The sequence below is a fragment of the Perissodus microlepis genome, chromosome 18 (genome assembly GCF_051167445.1).
Source record: "Perissodus microlepis isolate ML-2025 ecotype Zambia chromosome 18, ASM5116744v1, whole genome shotgun sequence".
Classification (NCBI taxonomy): domain Eukaryota; kingdom Metazoa; phylum Chordata; class Actinopteri; order Cichliformes; family Cichlidae; genus Perissodus; species Perissodus microlepis.
The window spans coordinates 17,888,074-17,909,637 of NC_140478.1; the positions used below are offsets into that span (position 1 = coordinate 17,888,074).

A 21,564-nucleotide genomic window follows, 5' to 3' on the forward strand; every position below is an offset into this window, starting at 1 on the left:
AGCCTGGCAAGCAAACTGTGAGTGTGCCAACAGCTAGTCGAGCTGGGAACCTAGACACTAGCGGTGCACTCTTTAGGAATTTCACGGGCACTGGTAAAGTTTTTCAGATAAGTGGGAAAGCACGTTAGGCAAAAGGACTGTGATACATTTTTAGGTGCACAAAAAAGGAAAGAAAAGAAAAAAAAGAATGTAGTGTGGAAGTGGAAATGTAAAATTGCAGTTTTAGATGGTCAAATAGTCTATAGTTTGGATTCACGCGGTCCATTTTGGAGTCTTTCCCTCTTGTTTCGGTCTAGTTCATATTGTTTTTCATAACAAACAATGGGCTGCTCGGAGATATTACAGACCAGAACAAAATGGACATAGGACTCCACCTTTCTCCGCCTGTTATCAGCAGTCATGAGTAACCAAGGGGGGGGGAAGGGGGGGGGAGAACCGCCCAGCGCTGTAAAACTTCTTCCTACCCCTCGGACGGTCAAAGTGTAAACGCAGTTAACAATAGGCTGCAGATGCAGTCAAACTGAAGCCGAACTCTTACTCGAGGATTGACAACATTTTGTTTTATTTCTAGACGCGATGGGATCACTACTGAAAAGCAGCATTTTTATTCTCCTGGCGTTCTTTCAAGCTGTAAGTAACACATTCAGTACGTGCAATGTATTGCTACGCATTTAGTGTCGAATGGAGAAAAGCGGATCTATACAGGTGTGGCTCTGGCTTGTGGTGTGTATGTGAGCGCTAAAGATGCCGAAGATGATATGTCCTTAATCTTCCTGTTAAAAAAGAGAAAGAAAAAAAGAGAAGCGTTTTCATCACTTTTATCACTTTTATTCGAAGGTCACAGGACAGTTCATTTGGTTTATTTCGCCATACGGGACGTGGGAGGAAAGTTTCGGGGAACAAAGTCTTAATCAGGTCCACTTGTAAGGCAGACGTAATGATTACATTATTAGATATTCTGCTACATCATAACACAGTGGGAATAATGTGCAGGTGGGGTGGACTTCACATTAGATAGATAGATAGATAGATAGATAGATAGATAGATAGATAGATAGATAGATAGATAGATAGATAGATTTGTATAATAATGTACCTTTTCCTCGCTTTTTGTTCATTTGCAGCTTGTTCCTGTGGGAGCAGAAGGAAATGGACGACTGCTGCACAGGCAGAAGAGACACTGGATCGCACCGCCCCGAAAGCTAATTGAGAACCATGATTACACCGGCCTTAATTGCGTTACTAGAGTGTGTATTTATTTTCTGAAGAATTCCATTGTAAAATTAATGTTTTTCATCTTACAAATATAAATATACATATTTATATGTATATTATTTTCCACAGTCATACAAATATTTTTTTATGCTGGCAAAGCAACAGTTTAATGCGTTTTAATGTATTTTACTGTGTGAAAGAAATCATTTTCAAGAGCTGCATGTCCTTCAGCCACCTTTGCTTTTCACTTACTTGCCTTTAACAAGAATATGTGAGAGTTGCTTCAGAGGCAGACACTGGCAGACTGCCATATTCATAATGAGTCAGTTCAGACACAGAGACAAATGACAGATACTGCTTTGTGCGCTTTTTTTTTTACACAACCCTGTTTATTGTTCTAAAGTGTATTAATCTTCATAACTCACCTACTAATGTTAAGTAACTGCAGAGTTTAACTGATGTATGCACAGATGGTCTCAAAGCAGTCTGAATGACAACCTGCAATATTTGTCATGCTTATATTTATCATAAATATATTCTACTATAATTATGATTTTAAAATACAACTTTTTAAATATATGGTATAATATGTTCAGTAAATGTTTTCTTACGTTGTTAACTGAAGGTTTTGGCCTTCCAGATGGATTCATTCTGTTTGTGTATCTGAATTTCAGATTCGCTCTGATAAGGAGGAGTATGCGAAGATGCTCTACTATATAACAGGGCCTGGTGCTGACCAGGACCCTGTTGATAGATTTCGTATAGACCATAGCACCGGCTGTTTGAGAGTCTATTCTATTCTAGATCGAGAGGAGATTGCCTTCTATCGTGTAAGAGTCAAATCCTCTTTATAAAGAGCCATGAGTTACAAAGTGAATCAGTTTTTAATACAGTTGTGCTTTATAGTTAAGAGGTGTGGCAAGATACACCAATGGGACCCAGGCTGAAAACTACATTGACCTTAATATCACCGTTGATGATGAGAATGACAACGCGCCAGTCATTCAATTAAAGCAATTTAGATATGTCAATGAATCTAGTCGATCAGGTATGTTAAGATTTGTTTGTGTCTTTTTTTATTTGATGGATCACAAAAACAATCCTGTCCTTAACTGACTTCATTTACCGGAGTTGCTATTTTTCATTTACCTTCGATTTCCTAGGTGTTGTTATCATGAAAATAATAGCTACTGATGCCGATGATGAGAGAACACAGAACGCCCAGCTCTCATACAGCATTGTTGAGCAGGCTAACACAGCTGGGTTGTTCTGGATGAACTCTCACACTGGAGAGCTCATGGTTCAAAGTACCTCACTGGATCGGGAGGTGAGCCCATTTATGACCTTTTAGGTATTGTGAAAATCATCTTGCGCCTCTACAATTATTTAATGGAAAAGCTTCCAACTCACAAGACTGTAGTCAAATCAGTAACAGTATGTAGATTTTGTCACAGCCCCCAAGTTCATCGTTATAGTACAACCTCATATTATAAATGTAATTTGTAAGAAATTAGTCAAATTTTATTCACCACACTGCATGTACATATTCCAACATATTCATCTGTGAAATAATCATTTCTAACTTTTGTTTTTAGAAACAAGATACATATAAGTTAATGATTAAAGTCTGTGATTTAAATGGACGCCCAGGAGGACTAACGTCAACTGGAGAAGTCGAGATCCGACTTCTCGACATAAATGACAACATTCCAACGCTGGAAAAAGAAACAGTAGGTCTTCCACCTTTACTACATCTAGCCCATCTATTCTTGTGTAAAGTTTTTCTTGTTTTTTGTTTTCATAGTGGTCAACAGTAAGCTTTTTTCAAAAACAGTTGTTGTTCATGTGCACTTTATTTGCAGTATGAAGGGCGTATTGAAGAGAACACCGTCGGTGTGGAAGTTATGAGGATAAAAGCCATTGATATGGACCTAATTCACACAGACAACTGGCTGGCTGCTTTCCAAATCATTTCAGGCAATGAGGGAGGTTATTTCGATATCACTACGGATGCAAAAACCAATGAGGGAATTATCATGGTTCGGAAGGTAAAGAGTGCTGTGGAAATTAGAGGTAAAAGAAAAAATGTGTTTCGACCAGCAGAGTTAAAATTCATGCATTACCCTTTTATCTACAGGCTCTCGACTATGAGGAACTGAAGGTGATGAACTTGCGTGTCATGGTTTCCAACAAAGCAGCATATAATTTTGGCAGCAGTCAGTCTGCGACAGGGGCAACAGGTATCAAAACCTACCCAGTCACAATTAATGTGGTCAATCAGAAGGAGGGACCTCGTTTCCAACCAAGCGTAAAAGTGGTGACTGTCTCAGAGGAGTACACATCCACCTCCCTCAGCAAAGTCATAACTAATTACGCTGCTATTGACACTGACACACAAAAGATTGCCACCAACGTGAGGTACAGTTAAACTGAAAGTGTCGCCTGCGCATATGTCAACCGATTCTTACACTGAATATGAAAAGTTTATTTTTGTTCTTACATTAATTTACATGTGTTCTTCAAGGTATGTCAAACACCGTGACATTGACAACTGGTTGATTATCGATGAAAAGACAGCAGATATCAGGCTGAGCAAACTCCCTGACCGAGAGTCCGTGCACTTGATCAATGGAACATATTACGCAGAAATTATATGCATCAGCAATGGTGAGTTCTGTTAACACGGCAGCAAACATCAGTCTAATCAGGAGTAATATCGTACCCAACAGATTAATATTGATCTTACATTCCACTGGCTTTCAGATCTGCCCTCAAAAACTGCTACGGGGACCATAGCTATTCAGGTGGAGGACTTCAATGATCACTGCCCAAGACTGACCTCTAAAACTCAGACCATGTGCCTTCAGGATAGCGTGATCTATGTCACTGCTGTAGATGAAGACCACTTCCCCAATTCATCACCATTTGAATTTACTGTGGTTGAAGAGGGCACCACGGGGAAGTGGAGAGTGGAGCATTTTAATGGTAATGCCATGTAAACAGTCACTGTACGGCAAAGTCCAGCAAAACCTTGTTAGATCAACCGTCTGAGCTTCCTTTAAGAGTAAAGGCATTTATGGACAAATTGTATATTGTGTTTTAGAAAAAAAATTGTTTCTTGCTATTTTTTTAAGCATTTATTTTGAGTGTTATCCATGTGCACTTCCTTACACGTTGCAAGACAAAAAGACAAAAAGTAAACACTTTGTGCAGTATTTTTTTTCTTAATTTACTAATTTCTTTCTTCAGAAACTACAGCCATTCTGCGAGAAGAAAACTATGTGTGGCCTGGCGTCCACAAAGTGACACTGAAGATCACAGACCAGCAGGGAAAGTCATGTGCTGATGCTCAGATAATAGATTTGACTGTATGTACCTGCAATAAAAACACCAAATCTTGTGTGTCGCGCTCTACGTCGACTGCAACTTTTGGAGCTGCGGGTATTCTGCTGATGTTGCTGGGACTGCTGCTGCTGCTTTGTGAGTAGAGCCCTTGTTTGAGGATTTTACTCTTCCTAGTTTATGGGGGGGGGGTTCTCCATACTTTCACTTAAAAGGTTGCCTAATCGTACATGTTGTAGCAGGCCTAGAGAGACTGACTAATGTGAGTAGTTGTGTCACGCACAGATGCCGGTTATTTCATAAATACATTCCTTTCCTGTTAAATCTGTTTATTCAGTTAAAGTAATTCATTGATTATTGGACTTAATTTGACCTAATCAGTCGAGCCTATTTTGATCTAGTGGAAAATGTGCCTGTTTTTCAGTGGTGCCTCTCCTGTTGCTCTTCTGCCTGTGTGGGAGTACAGCGGCTATCGGCGATTTCAAGTCTATTCCATACGACACAAAGCAACAGCTGATCTCATATCACACTGAGGGACAGGGAGAAGACAAGGTATTACTGTAGTTTTGATGTGTGCAGGCACCTTCAACTCTGAACGTTTGATAATCAAATTTATCTGACTGGATCCCACACTTCTCTTGCAGGAGGTTCCTCTTATGCATGTCCAAGTGGAGGTTGATGGTGGTTCAGTGACTAAGGATGTCAACATGTTTGAGGGACATGGATACTTTGGAGGGCTGACTGAGTTAGGAGGAGGAGGAGCAGGTGGAAGAGGGCCCTATAAAGGCAGAGATATATACACATCCAATATGACAGCTGACAACATGAACCTGTACAACCAGTACAAATACTCCAGTGGACAGAATATGGACTTCCTGAATACAGGAACGATGGCCAGACAAGATATGAATTTTTCTCAATACAGAGGTGGGGCATGGGATGGCATAGCTCTATCTGAGGAATTTCTATGGGACTACTATTCAAGAGTAAGTGATCCCTAAGTTAAGTTGAAATTGCAGTCTTTCAGGTCAGATAAAGACATGTCTGAAGCTGTAATCTATTCTTTTTCATCCCCACTTCTTTGCAGAAATCCGATCATGCTGCACAGCAACCTCAGGTGAAGGACAGTATGCTGATCTACAACTATGAGGGACAAGAGTCGCTGGCAGGTTCTGTAGGCTGCTGCAGCCTTCTTGAAAATGATGATGATCTTGCATTCCTTAATGACCTCGGGCCTAAATTCAAAACCCTGGCTGAGATTTGCCAGGGATCAACCATGGTCACTGAATCTGTAGATGTGGCAGTTTCTCCAACTCCAGTCAGACCCGTCTCTCCTTTCAGGCCTTCCACATCCACACACACACATGTCCGTAGTCACACAGAAACCATCAGGGACAGGGATCGCGTCAATATTAACACCCTAAATACCTCCAATGTATCATCCGGCTCTTCTACCGTTATCCAAGAGGAACGTATCACTGGGAGAGCACAGAGTTCAGCAACTCTTCCCAATGTACACGTCCAGGACAACATAGTGATTCCCAGTCAGACACTGCTCATACAGCAACCTGCTATGTACTATGCTGCTACACCCATGTATGTAGTCGAGTCCAAGCCCCAAGTAATGCTTGTGGCAGGAGGCACACAGCAGGCAGTGGGTTCAGTAGGCCAAGCTGGGCTAAGTCATGGGCTGGTGCAAGTCAGTGGCCTCCAAAGTTCCCAGGGTGTGGTACTTGTCGATAGACAGGGAGGAATGGGTGAAGCAACAGGCCAGGCAGCACAAGGACTTTCACGAGGAACCATCTCCAGGTCTAGACAACTATTAGTGGTGGAGAATGGATCCTCAGGAGGGGAGCAAGGTGTGCATTTAGCGCAGGGCGTTGTGCAGACTGGACAAAGGTCTGCAGAGCAGGGCTTTGAAGTCCGAAGTGTGCCAGTGAAAGCTCAGGGTTTATCAGTGGGGTCGCACAGTTCTCTAGGGTCAAATGAGGAAGCTAAGCTGACAGTCACACCCAAGTCACATGGGACCAAGAGAGTGGTTGTGCAGCAGAAAAAGGTCTTGGTGACAGAGAGAAATTTGGAGTCTAGTTCAAGAGCTTAGAGCAACCATTTTCTGTAGCCTCGCTACAAATATTACTCCTGTTTTGACATGTAATGATATACTGACTGGACTGGAATGTACTACAGTACATCAACATGCTGTATTTCTATTAATGCAGATTATTAATTGCGGTATAAACTGGAGTTTGGTCTGCTTGACCTAAAGTCTTATACTGTAGGTTCTCATCCACCAACCTGAGAAGTTAGTATGTAATACGGACTGTAAGGTGCACTTAGCCATCAGAGGCTGGAATTTCAAACTGAAACTAGTTAAAATAGCATCTCCTCTTTTTCTATACCAAGCTTGTATTTGTTTTGAATGATATGTCAAAATTCAGTTCTGTCAACAGCAGGGGAATACAATACAGTGTTGACTATAGAGAGGAAAAAAAGGGTAACATTTCTACACGGTCTTACATGACTTGTGCTATTAGAACCCAGCCGAGGGGAAAAAACAAAACATTGAGTGCACTTAACAGACCTATATGTGCTACATTGTTTTAGGTACAAAACTAATATGGCTTCGGGGCAGTAAAACAACTAGTCCTAAACCAGTTTTACGTAAACTTTGTGTCCTTTAAAAAGAGAAAGTAAAGTAAAAACAAGTCTACACCCTTACCTTGGGCAGGTAAGGGTGTAACTGTCAGATCATTGCATATCCTGTCTATCCAGCCTGCCAAGCTGCTGTAGGAGCAGGAACTGCTGCACTGTTTTGGTTAGTGGTTACGGTACTGAATTAGTCAATAGCCAGAAATCACATGCATGAACTTGATATTCAATTAAAGCGCAACAGTTAGGCCTAAACAGATACATCCACTCTCCAAGAAAAACACAACGTGAGCGCTATAAATCTTAGTAAAGACTTTTTGCAATGAAAATTCCCACACAAGATTGTTCTCTGCTTAGCGGTAATTTTTTAACATATAATGTATATATAATTAGTCTTCAAACGAACACGGTTTTTGGCAGAGGGTGAGGCTGTAGATTTTTCATTTATCTTTAAAGGCTGTCAATATTAGATTTATTGCACAGACTGGTGTATTATTTTAGTGTGTTGTGATTTTTAAGGTGCTTAATTTGTACATTGGTATATTTGTTTAGCCATGACTAAAGTTGTCATGCTAACTGTTAGATCGTTCGCCTACTTCATAATGTGTTCAGAAGCTGTACAGAAACTAGATAAATACTGAGTGTGCTCAAATAACACATCCTCTATTTGAATTGTTGCACTATTTTTATATTTTTCCTGAAAGTATGCATTTTTATATATATATATATAAGTATTAATTCCATGAGATCTAAGTGCCAAAGCTGAAGAAATGTATTTTGTGGGATCATTACCAGATAGATTTTGTGTGTGTGTGTGTGTAATGGGATGGGATGGGATGAGCTTGCCAGTTTAATGCTGCTGTTCTTGCTACTGACCTGTATTTTTAAACCTGCTTTCTAAAATGCTGTAAGAATATAGCAGTGCAGTGCTAATCCACGGGGATAATGAAGATGTTTTTATTTTAAGGGGTTTTTCAACTTGTATCACAATAAACTCAAACAGAAAAGAATCTGCTTGACACGTTTTATTTTCTGATTTCACACATGACACGATTTATCGTACATCTTTGAGTTAAAAAAAAGTTAAGAACTATGTTTCAGAAATTACTTGCATATCACCCAAACTGTTCTTTTTACAACATTATAAGCTTTTGGATGTCATGTGATATGCAAAATTATGCAAATTGATATCCAGAGGACTGTTTTGCAAAATATCAAACATTATACTATTTGCCAGATAGAATGAAAATGAGCATTAATTGGTATTCAATTGTTATTGTTAAGTTATTTATATTTATATAAACATATTTGTAATATATTTTATTATATATTTCATATATAAACAATTTAGTTTCAGATTCTTTGGTTACATTTGAAAAAGTTTATACAATAGTAAACATATATGGAAAAAATAGTCCTTATTTGAAACTGACCATAAGCTGATATAATAGTTCTACATAGTTTGTTAATTGAAAGAGACAGTGTATGTAAAGCAATTCTTCAAAGTTAAAAACTTTTTTTTCCAATAATGTGTTTTAAGCATATGGCTTGGCGATCACCAACAAATTAACTGCACATTTGCATGTCAAGTAAAACATGCCGCAGGTAGAGACGTTAAAATGTAAGCATTAGCTTCAGGGTTTTCCAACCCGACAGGAGTGTTTCTGCATAGAAGGGATACAACAGGTTTCTCTGTAGTTGACTGACAAAGGTTCATTCATGCTTCACATAAACAGAGGAGAAAGTAAAGTAGAAACTCAGGTTTCGGTTACTGATAATGCAGGAACAGCGCTTTCCTTTTTTGTGTCTTTTTTTCCCTTCGAGAAACAAAGTAAGCATTATATGCTCGCTATCTGTGAAGTGCACAAAGTAAGAGGGTGTTCTGCCTCTAGCTCAAATTTCAGATAGCAGTCTGTCCGCATAGGGTGTCTGGGTGTTAATGGTTGACCGACTGAGCTAGTGTGTGGTATGGAAACAAACAAACAAACAAAAAAAGTAGTTACAACTTCAAATGTATCATTAAATGTCAGGAATAGTAATCAAATTAAGAAAACAGTACTGTTCAATAACTTCAAGTGCTAGAGAATACATTAGCGTCACAGAGGCTGCTCAGCTGCACAGGGGACAGATCACAGCCTGTCAAGTATGTGTATTTGAGAAGCCGAGGCTCAGTTTATCCATATTGAATGTGGGGAAGCATTGTTTCGAGCTCTCAGAGGGTTCTTGACGTATGGCCTTTTTGATGTGGAAGAAGGCAGCTCTTGTTGCCACTGAAATCCAAAATTGGCATTAACGTTATAATCATTAAACATGTTTTTTAAAATTATCAGGGCGTTGTTTTGTTTAATTCCCAAAATAAAATGTAGTTGTGATACATAGTTTAATCAACAGTTCCAACCGTCTTTTTTAAACCCATTTAATGTTTTGTTTCTGGTGACAATGTACTGCTTTGTTTCTTTGCTCCTCTGTGGACAGAAGTGGATCACTTGCAAAGTTTTTCTTTTCAAACCTCAGTCTGAGCTGTCAACATGCAAAGCATTAAAGTAGACACAGCTCTGAGCAACTTTGCTAATGAACTTTTCTTCTTTTGTGACATACAAGAAAAAGGTGGCTCAATTTATGACCTGTAATTTGTAATTTGGCCCCATGTAAGGTAATCTGACTAAAAGCTTGTAACGAGCCAGATTTGTTTCTCAGTCATAAAAACAACTTCCTTGTTTTCTTTCCTTTGGGATAACTGGTTCAGAGTAGTATTCTGTGTTGTTCCCTGGATAATTTACCCAAAATAAAGTTTTTATTTATTGACATTCTGTCTGTCTCCTTTTTTCTCTCTCTCTCTCCAATGGAAAATTTTGGATTCACAGTTCAAACTAGGGTGTGTCAAGAAGCATAAAATATTTCTCGTTTAAAAAACTTTTCACGCACTTTGAAAGGTGCGTGTGAAAGTCACAACCCTGACATGTTCCTTTGATGTTACGCATTATAGTGTGAGATCAGCGATCACTGTGTGCTTTGAAATTCTTTTTAAACTTTTCCTTTGTGCACTGTACAGGCTGTTTATTCGCTGTTGCTGGGAACCTTCCTACTTGGGTTGGGCTTCTTTGTCGTTGATTGGATGGGTGGCAATCTGATACCTGCTTGCAAAACAATGCAATAGATCAAGATGTCACAAGCTATGTGGGTTGTACATATTTCGACGTAGCTTTTGCACATTATGTACCTTTGAAAAAAGATACCTGACAAGAAGTACAGACTGGATCTTTTATTAGAGACATGAGGAAAAGAATGCACATTTGAGTTATTGTTACAAAACTGTACTTGCTTTTTGACACTGACATAGCATGACTTGGATAACTTTAGATTCTAACACCATTCACTGTCATTGTCAGTAAAGGCTATATTTATATTCACCGCAATATAGGCTAAACAACTATGGTTGACCATTATCTGCACACCACAACATTTAGTGAAATCAGCATCCCTAGCGTACATCTTGTGGTCTCATTGCACTCCAACAGCTGTTATTATTAGGAACTGGCTCGTTGTGTTTTAGAATCAGTGGTGAACATCATGGCGGACTTCTTCATCATCCTCCATTTCATCTTCTTCGTATTCACCCATTTCATCAGCGGTGGCATCCTGGTACTGCTGATACTCAGACACAAGGTCATTCATGTTGCTCTCGGCCTCAGTGAACTCCATCTCATCCATTCCCTCCCCTGTGTACCAGTGGAGAAAAGCCTTGCGGCGGAACATGGCGGTGAACTGCTCTGAGATCCTCCTGAACAGCTCCTGGATGGCGGTGCTGTTGCCAATGAAGGTGGCGGACATCTTGAGGCCACGGGGCGGAATGTCGCAAACTGCAGTCTTGACATTATTTGGAATCCATTCCACAAAGTAGCTGCTGTTTTTGTTTTGCACACTCAGCATCTGCTCATCCACTTCTTTCATTGACATACGGCCACGGAAGATGGCTGCCACGGTGAGGTAGCGTCCGTGACGGGGGTCACACGCTGCCATCATGTTCTTGGCATCGAACATTTGCTGTGTGAGCTCTGGCACGGAGAGGGCACGATACTGCTGACTGCCCCTGCTTGTCAGAGGTGCAAAGCCCGGCATGAAGAAATGCAAGCGGGGGAAGGGCACCATGTTGACAGCTAGCTTACGGAGGTCAGCGTTGAGCTGTCCAGGGAAGCGGAGACACGTTGTCACACCACTCATGGTGGCTGATACCAGGTGGTTAAGATCTCCATAGGTGGGTGTGGTTAGCTTTAAAGTGCGGAAGCAGATATCATACAAAGCTTCGTTATCAATGCTAAAGGTCTCATCTGTATTTTCCACTAGCTGGTGTACAGAGAGAGTGGCATTGTAGGGCTCCACCACAGTGTCAGACACTTTCGGGGAAGGCATGACACTGAAGGTGTTCATAATGCGATCAGGATACTCCTCACGGATTTTGCTGATGAGCAGTGTGCCCATTCCCGAACCTGTGCCTCCACCCAGGGAGTGGGTGAGCTGAAAGCCCTGAAGGCAGTCGCAGTTTTCGGACTCCTTTCTCACCACATCTAGCACAGAGTCCACCAGCTCAGCTCCTTCGGTGTAGTGACCTTTAGCCCAGTTATTTCCTGCTCCACTTTGACCTGCATGAAATAATTTTTAAAGACAATTGATGTTGAAAAATATTGTTTTAGTTAACACATCTATACACATAAAGGTTTTACATTTGTGACCAAAGAATGAATTGACTGACACGAAATCTTGCACAGACAATAGTGATACACAATGGATCATAATAAATTAGTGATTATTTAACTTTTTATCTGGCATCAAGATGAAGTTGATAGTTTTGATATGTCTTGTCAGTTGTTGGATACAAAATATGTTACAGTTATTCATAATTATAGCCCAACAATTTATCGATACGTTGATACTATCAGCTGATATTTGCTATTTGCCAATCTATCAGTATCAGCATTAATAAAAGAGACAGGAGAAACACCCTTCAACCATGTTATGAGTGTTGTGGCTGCATAGTTTGTCCACCAGAGGGCACTCTTCAACTTCCCTGTACGCAGTAGATATTCGCAGCACTACAAAGATCATAGAATATCGGTATCTATATTGGTCTTGAAAATCATCGACTGGATGGTTCGCCATGAAATTAAGACCAGTGGTCAACACCTGCCATAATTTTGTCAAACGTTGTCAAATGAAACTGGCAAGATAATAAAGGTTCCCACTTGTCTGATATGTATCGACAAGCTAAGCAAAACAGCAGCTGTTGTGAAATTTTAGATCTTCTAAGTAACAACATCAGCATTGCCATCTTAATAATATTTCCATGCGTGGACTACCAGTTTACTCAAAACAAAAGTGAGCCTTGGTGTAGTTTCACAAAACTTCTTAGAAAGCTGATTAAAACTTGGCAACCAATTTGTAATTCAAAATAACTTATTTCTCTGGAAAGCATCAGTAAGTGATTTATCTGCCATTTTCAACTTGTTAGCACTTGTTATCCAGTGACAAAATAGATTGCCATCTTGGGATAAATGTTTTTGGCCCTCATATTATTATTTGCTTTCTGTTCTGCTGCAGAATCTCCACATAGACTGTATTTTGTGGGTGACCGTGGCTCAGGGGGTTGGGAAGCGTATCTGTAACTGGAAGGTCGCCGGTTCGATCCCCGGGCTCTCTGTCCTGGTCGTTGTGTCCTTGGGCAAGACACTTTACCCTACCGCCTACTGGTGTTGGCCAGAGGGGCCGATGGCGTGATATGGCAGCCTCGCTTCTGTCAGTCTGCCCCAGGGCAGAGGGTGTGAATGCGAGAGTGAATGAATAGTGGCATTGTAAAGCGCTTTGGGTGCCTTGAAAAGCGCTATATAAATCCAATCCATTATTATTATTTTTGCTAAGTCACCACAAGAGCTGTCTCAGTCGACACATGGGCAATGCATCACCGAGGGACTGCAGGAGCTGTGTGCCCAGAATATATAGTACTGTGCAGTGCAGTGGAAACGAAGTGCAGCTTCATTGTCTGTGACAGTAGGTCAGACACATGCTGCACACATGCACGGATGACTCACACATGTGGAGTCGGTTCAGGATGAATGGTCTGATCCTGATTTATTGTCAACTCACCGAAAACAAAGTTGTCAGGCCTGAATAGCTGCCCAAATGGACCAGAGCGAACTGAATCCATGGTTCCTGGTTCCAGGTCCACCAGAATGGCTCGGGGCACAAATTTGCTGCCTTTGAATACGAGGACAGGGAGGGATGTGGAGGGGTAATGGATGGAAGGGTGGAGTAAAATATCAACAGTCTCAGTAACCTCAGCAACACCGGCAGTAAACCATGAAGAAAAACCTCAGCATATTTCAAAAGATTCGCAAGCAGCATTTCCTTAAAGATACAAGCCTGTCAATTAAGCTGGGAATTCAAAGCGTCTTCTGTTCTTTTCTTGCTTTTTGCCTTGCCCCACCCTTTCTGTCTGTCACCCTTCTTGCAAAACTGCTGCAGCGTGCTGCACAGCTTAATCTAAACCAGTGGGGCTTTCAAAGTGCTGAGTCTTGCAGGATGTATTCAGACACAGAAGCAGTCTTCCTTGACTTTGCCTCGTTTCACTTTCTTGCTCGGTGCTGAAGTTTTAATGTTGCTTATAAAATCTGCACTTTTTATTTTAAGGACAATTTGTTTTGTTCAGTCTGCATTAGGTAGTTACCCCCCGTGACACTGAAGCCGGCATGCAACGTGGAAACAAAGAATCAATAATGCATGCTGCTGGGAAATAGGATATGGGTAGATTGTTGTCCTTTATTGCCAATGCAGATGAGTCAAAGGTTTGATATCAACCCTGGGTGCATGTGGATTGAGATGTTGACCGAAAACATGAGGCCTAATGATGAAACACAAATACTAATTCTTTATTATCCCTGCGCCTTTATTTACCAGGCACTGATTGGCTGCTTGATGTACGGCAGCTGTGAGCAACAAAGCAGGTTGTATTTAGAAGGACATGCAACACAGGCACCAGTAAAATCAGATACTGAGCATGAGTTCAGCTATACTGAGACTGCAGATACCTGTGCTCCCTATAGAGAGACAGAGGGGGAGGGGTGAGACAAGGACACAGAAAAAGAGATTTTTAGCAGGTGCACTGTCCTCATTTGTGTCCCTTCACTCATAGCGGAACCTAGTTTCCACTGCAGCTAAATTAGTGACATGAGCAAACTGTGACAGTCAAATGAGGTCTGTGTAGCATAAGGCCATGCAAGAATAATGATCAGTGGTTAAAAAAGCTGCTTTGTGTATAGTGGAAAATTCAGATGCAAGCATGTGGTTTATATTAAAGCAACCTTTTCTTTCTCACCTGATGCCTCATTGTAGTAGACATTTATCCTCTCCAACTGCAGCTCACTGTCACCTTGGTAACTACCGGTTGGATCGATGCCATGTTCATCACTTATCACCTCCCAGAACTAAGACGAGACAAACACATTACTATTCATTAGCATTAAAAATTAATTAATTAACTTATTTTTTAGAGTAACACAGCAAAAACGAAAACATGAAGCAAGTTTGAAGTGTGTGCGTCAGGCCTTGTTTTAGTTTTTGCGCATCTGGTGGCACAATGACGCGCAGCAGCGCAGGCCACATCACCTGAAAGATCAACCAGACTGAACCGCTCCATATAGGTATGTTAATCCGTGATTGATCGATATTAAACTCTTAAAGACAGATTTGTAATCACTTCGATTTAAATGTGCCAAACTAACCGCGCTTTGTAAACTATTAAGGCACACAAACGCGGTGACGTTCCGCATTTAAATGAAAATTACTCCTTTAGATCCCTTCTTCAGAGATTAAATGAAGACATTTATACCTTGGCCCCAATCTGATTTCCGCACTGACCAGCCTGGATGTGAACGATTTCCCTCATGGTGAACTGCGGATGCGTGCAGGCAGCGTCCTTTCTCGACTTTAACTGACGTCCACTCTTCAGTGTCTTGCCGCGGTGTTTCTCAAAATCAGGACTTGCCTCATTTCTCGGGTGAGTGTTGAGCCGGCGAGATAGATAAACGTGCTGCTGGTCAGATGACGTTATACACAACGCAGCATCCTCAGCATCCCTGTTAGCCAATGGGAGCGCCCCGGTTTGATGCAGTGGACCAGCGGATCATGCCGCATCATGGCCCTGACATCACCCTGTCCCATACAGGCAAGCATTAAAAAAAAGGGTTGGCTTTCTCACTCGAATGGGGATGTTTTAAAAGATCCACATAATTAATTTCGCTATTAGAAGATGTCAGACTTTACCAGTTTAATGCTCCAGACTGCAGCTGCTGATTCATCCCAGTCGTCTTTTAAGCAGCTACCTGTAGAAACGAGCCCAGTTTTTAAGGCTTTTGTGGGTTTTAAGGCTTAGCTAAGGCTAGTAGCGCACCTTTCCTTAGAAGGCACAGATTCTCCAGCTAGTTGTGCCACTGTATGTTACCTAAATGTATTAAATAACCAACTCTATGTAAGACTGGTCCTCAAGAGATAAGAGGTAAAAGTCATTAATAGGGCACTTTACATGTGACTGTACCTCCATTACTTTGATGCAGGCTAAAAAGGAAAATATCTTAACATTCAGGAAACGTGAGGAGTTATAAATCCTACTTTCTGATGCCATTGATTGCGAAATGTCTCAGCTTGTCTATAACGACTTGAAGCCTAAGGGCTTCGAGTCATAATAGACTGCATTCAAGTTCGCCTATTTCCCCCTTCTTCAGCTTCTTTGAATGCCATTATTAGAATACTTGAATAGACTTTTACTTTAAAAATGATTTTTTTAAAAGACGCAGAGAAGTCATAAATGTCATAAAAACACATCAATATCAACAGTTGATCAATAAATAGTGGTTTATTTTAACAACAGGTATGGCTTATATACAAGTGCATGATGACTGTTAAACTGAAAACAATATGAAACCAAACAACTGGAATTTATAAATGGTACAATCCATGTTTTTGTTTTTTTTGTTATCATTTTATTTATTTATTTTACATTCATTTAAATCTCCCCTTTAAAGAGATCTTAAGTCGCATGGTTAAGAGAAGCAACACCTGAAATGTGTATACTGGGGCCGTCCTATGTGAGACTTTCATCTGCCGGGTTCAAAACAAGTCCTTGCTAAGATCCAGGATCCTTCATCTTATTTAAGCTCGATGTTTCCACACATTTACCGTATTTACAAAAGACATAATCTTCTTCTTCCTCCTCTTTTTTTCTTGCTTTTCCAACAATTAAAAAATCCTATTCTATCGCTGGTGCTAACATTGCTTTGGATTACTTTCACTAAACTTTCATTTTGCTTCAAACAGAGTCAAATAAAAGGATTATTAACAAAAAGTGTAGTTACTCCCATCTGCACGGGAGAAAAGTGAGGAAGCAACATATCTCAGAAGACACTGGTTGCATCGTGCTGTGTCATTAACGTTTACAGATGTCGCGTGGGATTTAGTTGATACACACTTCAATTTTTGCAATACACACTGAAATAGAGAGAGATCAACATTCACCGAGGAGGATTCAGAGTAAAATGAAGCTACTGACCACTGCAGTCCACCCACTCTCAACTGCAGATGCCAAGATTTCCTTATTAAATCTAGTGTCAACACCCTTTTCAACATTGTAGACTGCATGCTGATCTATTGCGTGCAGTCTACAACGTTGAAAAGGGTGTTGTCAACCCCAACAAAATCTGACATCACATGATTGCAGGTCATTGTGCTTTCACATGTAGCAGCACAGCATACACAGGTTTAAATGATCTCAAGAAATATTTAAACAATATTAATGACTAGATGGTCGTTGTTCACAGCCACCCTAGATCAATCAAAAAGTGGAGCCATCGTGGTGTGATTTAAGCTGCATTTGAGTAAAACAACCACAGGTAGGCTTTCGCAATCATTCAAATAAATATCAAAGGATATGCAGGCTTTAGTCAGTGCAAAGTTGAGTTTGATAAAAGCAAAACTTAATTCTAGTGACTGAAGTAGCTGTAAGGTTTACGGAAAATCTTCCGTCAAGTCGGCTGTTGCGTTTGACTCCTGAATGACACCTTAATAGAACTCCAAATACTCCCTGGATATAAGTAATTATGATACACTGTGATCATTTTAGCACATTTGAAATGACAACACATCACTCAGTTGGCTCTAAAGTTTTACAGTACAGTGTAATTATTATTATTATTAATAATAATGATCATTATTACGAGGATTGTTGTAAACAGTGGATTATCTGTAATCACACATCCTTCCTTAGACAAATATTACAACCTCCAAAGCACAAAGTACTACAACAACTGTCAAGTTTCACACACATTTAAGTCAAGTATAATGTTGTCCGCAGACGGACATGGGCTTTGGAAGGAAAAGTGCCTCCTCAAGCAAAAGTCTATCAATTTAAGAATATCAGTCGGTTAATCTGACTGAACGGTTGAGACCGGTATTTTTAAAATGTCGTTTTGACAAATGTAAGAAGTATTGCATTTTTTTTTTCCTTCTTTTAAGGTAAACTTAGTTGTGCATGTGAAAGTATGAACACCCTGACGTTAATAAGCTCTTAATGTCGGACCACGATTCGGAAAACACAAGGTTAGTGGTGCTGCGACATTTGGCAATCACGTCAAACATTTTCGGGTTTAGGTTCAAAAAATATTTTTTTTTTAGGATTTGATTTTTTTTTTTCTTCTTCTTCTTTTTTTTTTTAAGCTTTTTTGTTTGTTGCCGACACATTCACAATAAATTTTCATGCTTAGTCCCCACTTCGAAAGATAAAGTGCCACCACACCGAGGTGCCACAAATACTGTAAGAATGAAGTATAGCTCTGTACAATAAGGGCACGCCATGAGAGATTATTCAAAACAATACTTTGAATTTAAAAAAAACAAAACAATCAAGCGTAACAAGTAATTATCAATATACTTACATTAATACATTTACAAAAAAAATCAAAAAACATTTGCATACCATAAATTTCATTGGCTTGAATGATTGGAAAAATAAAAGTTTCTTCTGACCGACAAAATGTGGGTCATTCTTTTTCACCAATATCACTGCTCATATGCATCACAGATATGCTTTCTGTCAATTTTAATTCATCAAATGGTGATAAATTGTTCATTCTTCTTCTTTACTTCCTAGTTTTGGAATAGGTATCCACATATAGCCTATAGCAGGGGAGAGCACTTAACAGTATTCTCCCAAACAGGCAAATACTATATCACTAAAGTTTTGGCACTATTTCTACACTTTATTTTGGTCAGGGTAGTTTTTTGGCATTTTCTTTTTAAGAAAAAAAAAAAAACTATTCCAATTCTGATTGCCTACCTCTATAGCAACAAAAAGCACTTTGTAACATTCAGATTTACTTGTCCATACATATAAAGCAACCTTTTTGTACAAATATCTTGACATTACCTTTGAGCACAAGTACCAGTGATTTTTGTTTGTTTGTTTGCTATTAGTACCATTGCATTTCTTCCCCAGTGCTGATGACACGTCTCAGTAATTATGGGAATTGCTTTAAGTCTCTTAAAAATGACAGTGATTTTGTCCCCGTTCATTTACGTCAGAGTAGTTAAAACGCTGGTGATTTCCAGTGACATTCAACGAAGCGCAGAAGTTACTGTCACATTGTCACATACCAGCCAGTGGCATTCTCCCGCTTGCATGGTCTCATTAGGTGGCTAAATGCACAAAAGGGTGCAGCAGCACTGAAAAAACTAAATACAAAAAACCCCAAAACAAAACCAAACCAAAAAAAACTGAAACTTTGCAAACATGTTAACTCAACTCCAGGTGGGGAACAGTCTTCATTAAGTGCCTGCAGTCTAAGCAGGCCAGTTCCTGTTCCCATTGATGCAATGTTCATGTGGGTGGCTGCCTCCTGGTGAGACAATTAAAGCTTCAATTCCTGGCTGAAGAAGTGGATCATGATGATGCCATGCCGTTGACAGTGCTGTTTTCTGTGCTGGCACTGTCCCTGTCCCTGATCGAGAGAACACCCGAGTCTATGGGGGAGGACACCGTCCAGTCCATTAGAGAGGAGGGAGTTGCGTCTGTGGAGGCTGAATCTGTGATGGAAGATGGTACTGAATCTAAGACGAGGCGAGCGGCTGATCGTGGTTCAGTGTCTGTGACAGTCAGAGTGGTTGATTCTAGAGTGAAGGTGCGTGCAATGTCTGTGACGGGGAGAATGGAAGGAGACTGTGCTGCATTGTTGACTGTATTTATGACAGCGCGAGTGGAAGAGTCCTCTGAGTCAATGGATGGAGGAGGTGTGTTTGGAGGTAAAACGTATTTTTCTTCAACGCAGGGAGAGGTAGAATCTAACTGAGGTGGCCGGGAGTCTATGAGAAGGAGGGTGGGTTGATCTCTTACGGAAGGAGGAGATAAATCCTCATCTCCTCCATCCATAGGAGAAGGAGGACTGTCTCTTATGGAAGGGGGAGAAGGAGAACCCGCTGAAATGGCGTGAGTATCCTTGAGCAAAGGCGGGTCAGATGTTGTGCTTATATTTTCGATGTCATTATCCAGCGGGTTCGGAGATTTTAAAGTGGAGCTCGGTGGGGGCTCGATGATGGGCGTGGTGCAGATCAGCAAAGAGGAGGGTACAGTTTGAGGGACGGGGGGAGTGGAAGAATCCAATGAAGCAGCAGGTGTAATTTCTGCTTCTCTTGTTGGGGATTCACCACTGTCATTCATTTCAGGTAGGGATGAATCTAACAGTGGTTCCACAGACTCCAGGACGATTGCAGGAGGTTCTTCTGCAGCAGCTAAAAGTGGGTCTGTGACACACGGGGCTTTGTGTAAAGGAGTGGAAGACAGCAGGTGCTCTTTACTGCCCTGTGTGACGGCGTCTTTACCCAGTGTCATCATGTTGCCCGTAGATGAAGATGAAACCGAGTGACCGTTGGGATCTTTAGGGCCAGCCACACAGGAGTGCATCTCGATTAACTGCATACCTCCAGTCAAATCAATAGCTGAAGAGGCAGTAGAGTCCATGATGATGATGGGCGCTTCATGAAGTGGTGTGTCACGCACTCTTGTGTAGTCCCTGGTGCTGTCAGACGTGTGCAGCAATCCAGGTTTCCTCGGGGGAAGCAGGGGTGGACGGGTGTAGTTCTCGACATCAGCCAGGGTCTCGGGGAGTGGCTGATTGCGCGTTTCAGGCAACAGGAGAATGCAGATGATACAGATGAGAGTGCAGCAGGCAAAAATTATGTGATGAAGGAAATAGCCCTTCTGATTGTGGAGTTCCATGATGGGTTCAGTAAGCATGCCAAAGCCAGCGCTGGCCAGGACCAAGCCTAAACCACCACCCCTATGGGAAGACAGAATATTTATTAGCTTGTAATATCAATAGAGAATTGGGATGATCTCACAAACCTTTAAAACCTCTCACAAATATTGAAATTACTGCAATTTAAGTGAATCACAACCTGCACGTTGTTCTGGAAAGCTAAATCTTGTATTTAAAAGCAGTTTTGTTTTACCCTCCTCTTCTTTTCTGTCTTTTTCCCGAGGAGCAGCAGGGAGTGCTGCAGTACCGTCTACACCCTCTACTCCATGTTGGAAATTCGCTTTCCTGTCATTGCCAAAGTTAGCCACTAGATGGTGCACTTCACACATTGTTAGCAGAGCAATGCTTTAAAAAAAACTATATTTTTATACATCAAGTGCTGTGTCACACATCCTCAAAAGGCTGGATAATTTGTGCAAGTTGTGGATTACATTTGATACGGAGTTGTGAGTCTGTCTTTTCTAGCAGTTCAGGAATTTCATACCGATATTAAACAGGAGGAGGAGCAGAATGGATGGTCACGATTAAAAACAAAAACAACAGCTACACTAAAAAAATGAATTATAAGTTCTCCAGAACAATGAAAAAGATTTTTAAAACAAAGATTTTGAATTGTGCAACACTTGTCAGCCTGAATATTGTTTTACTCCTCTGAAAAATAAGAACACATTTTCCACATTATCTCCCCCTCCTCTGGTGGTACAGTCTTGCTCTTGCAGTGGGTTTACCTGATCACAGTGGGAGTGATCTCAGCACAGAAGAAGATGCTCAGGGCGCTGACTGCGTGGGAGGAGAACATACCGATAGCGGAGAAGCCAATGGTGAAATGCGTATTCATTGTACTTGTGGTATCTGCAGAAGAATCAGGAAACACAAACATGGAGATTTTTCACTCAGTACGCTGTGTAATCAGTGAAAGGACAACAGTGGTGTATATGTAAAAATGTGTTAAATTTACTTTTGAGAGAAAATGATTGCAAGTATTTGCCAAAATTATTATTTTCAA

At 40.7% G+C, this 21,564-nt stretch overlaps 3 protein-coding genes across 3 annotated transcripts in view; 1 reads left to right on the plus strand and 2 right to left on the minus strand.

Annotated features, from left to right (window-relative positions):
• The first annotated feature begins 448 nt into the window (after positions 1 to 448).
• Positions 449 to 8,266, plus strand: dsg2l (desmoglein 2 like). The gene is made up of 14 exons (XM_084913411.1): positions 449 to 630; positions 1,125 to 1,247; positions 1,890 to 2,045; positions 2,122 to 2,263; positions 2,379 to 2,542; positions 2,811 to 2,945; positions 3,078 to 3,263; positions 3,353 to 3,633; positions 3,740 to 3,882; positions 3,979 to 4,200; positions 4,465 to 4,695; positions 4,982 to 5,109; positions 5,202 to 5,543; positions 5,645 to 8,266. The coding sequence occupies exons 1-14, from the start codon at positions 577 to 579 to the stop codon at positions 6,656 to 6,658; spliced, it is 3,321 nt and encodes a 1,106-aa protein (XP_084769537.1). The 5' UTR covers positions 449 to 576; the 3' UTR covers positions 6,659 to 8,266.
• Positions 8,267 to 10,453: 2,187 nt separating this feature from the next.
• LOC146367669 (tubulin beta-2A chain) lies at positions 10,454 to 15,339 on the minus strand. Its single transcript, XM_084913414.1, has 4 exons — positions 15,086 to 15,339; positions 14,573 to 14,681; positions 13,345 to 13,455; positions 10,454 to 11,846 (listed from the first exon to the last, which is right to left on the minus strand). Exons 1-4 carry the CDS (start codon positions 15,140 to 15,142, stop codon positions 10,762 to 10,764), a joined length of 1,362 nt encoding a protein of 453 aa, XP_084769540.1. The 5' UTR covers positions 15,143 to 15,339; the 3' UTR covers positions 10,454 to 10,761.
• Positions 15,340 to 16,089: 750 nt separating this feature from the next.
• LOC146367670 (solute carrier family 22 member 23-like) overlaps positions 16,090 to 21,564 on the minus strand; it is a 35,351-nt gene continuing 29,876 nt past the window's right edge. The window contains exons 9-10 of the mRNA XM_084913412.1: positions 21,287 to 21,410; positions 16,090 to 20,579 (exon numbers count right to left, since the gene is read on the minus strand). Of these exons, the coding sequence (XP_084769538.1) occupies positions 19,187 to 20,579; positions 21,287 to 21,410 (1,517 nt within the window). The 3' untranslated portion in view covers positions 16,090 to 19,186. The remainder of the gene's footprint in view (positions 20,580 to 21,286; positions 21,411 to 21,564) is intronic.

What these genes read in the sequence shown, in the direction of transcription:
- dsg2l (XM_084913411.1), top strand. Translation starts at nt 577, where the DNA reads ATGGGATCACTACTGAAAAGCAGCATTTTTATTCTCCTGGCGTTCTTT. An exon ending in GCCTTAATTGCGTTACTAGA is followed by an intron (nt 1,248 to 1,889) that starts GTGTGTATTTAT and finishes TCTGAATTTCAG; the next exon opens with ATTCGCTCTGATAAGGAGGA. An exon ending in AGGGACAGGGAGAAGACAAG is followed by an intron (nt 5,110 to 5,201) that starts GTATTACTGTAG and finishes CTTCTCTTGCAG; the next exon opens with GAGGTTCCTCTTATGCATGT.
- LOC146367669 (XM_084913414.1), bottom strand. Translation starts at nt 15,142, where the DNA reads ATGAGGGAAATCGTTCACATCCAGGCTGGTCAGTGCGGAAATCAGATT. An exon ending in GAAATCAGATTGGGGCCAAG is followed by an intron (nt 14,682 to 15,085) that starts GTATAAATGTCT and finishes GTCTCGTCTTAG; the next exon opens with TTCTGGGAGGTGATAAGTGA. An exon ending in GCCTGACAACTTTGTTTTCG is followed by an intron (nt 11,847 to 13,344) that starts GTGAGTTGACAA and finishes TATTTCATGCAG; the next exon opens with GTCAAAGTGGAGCAGGAAAT.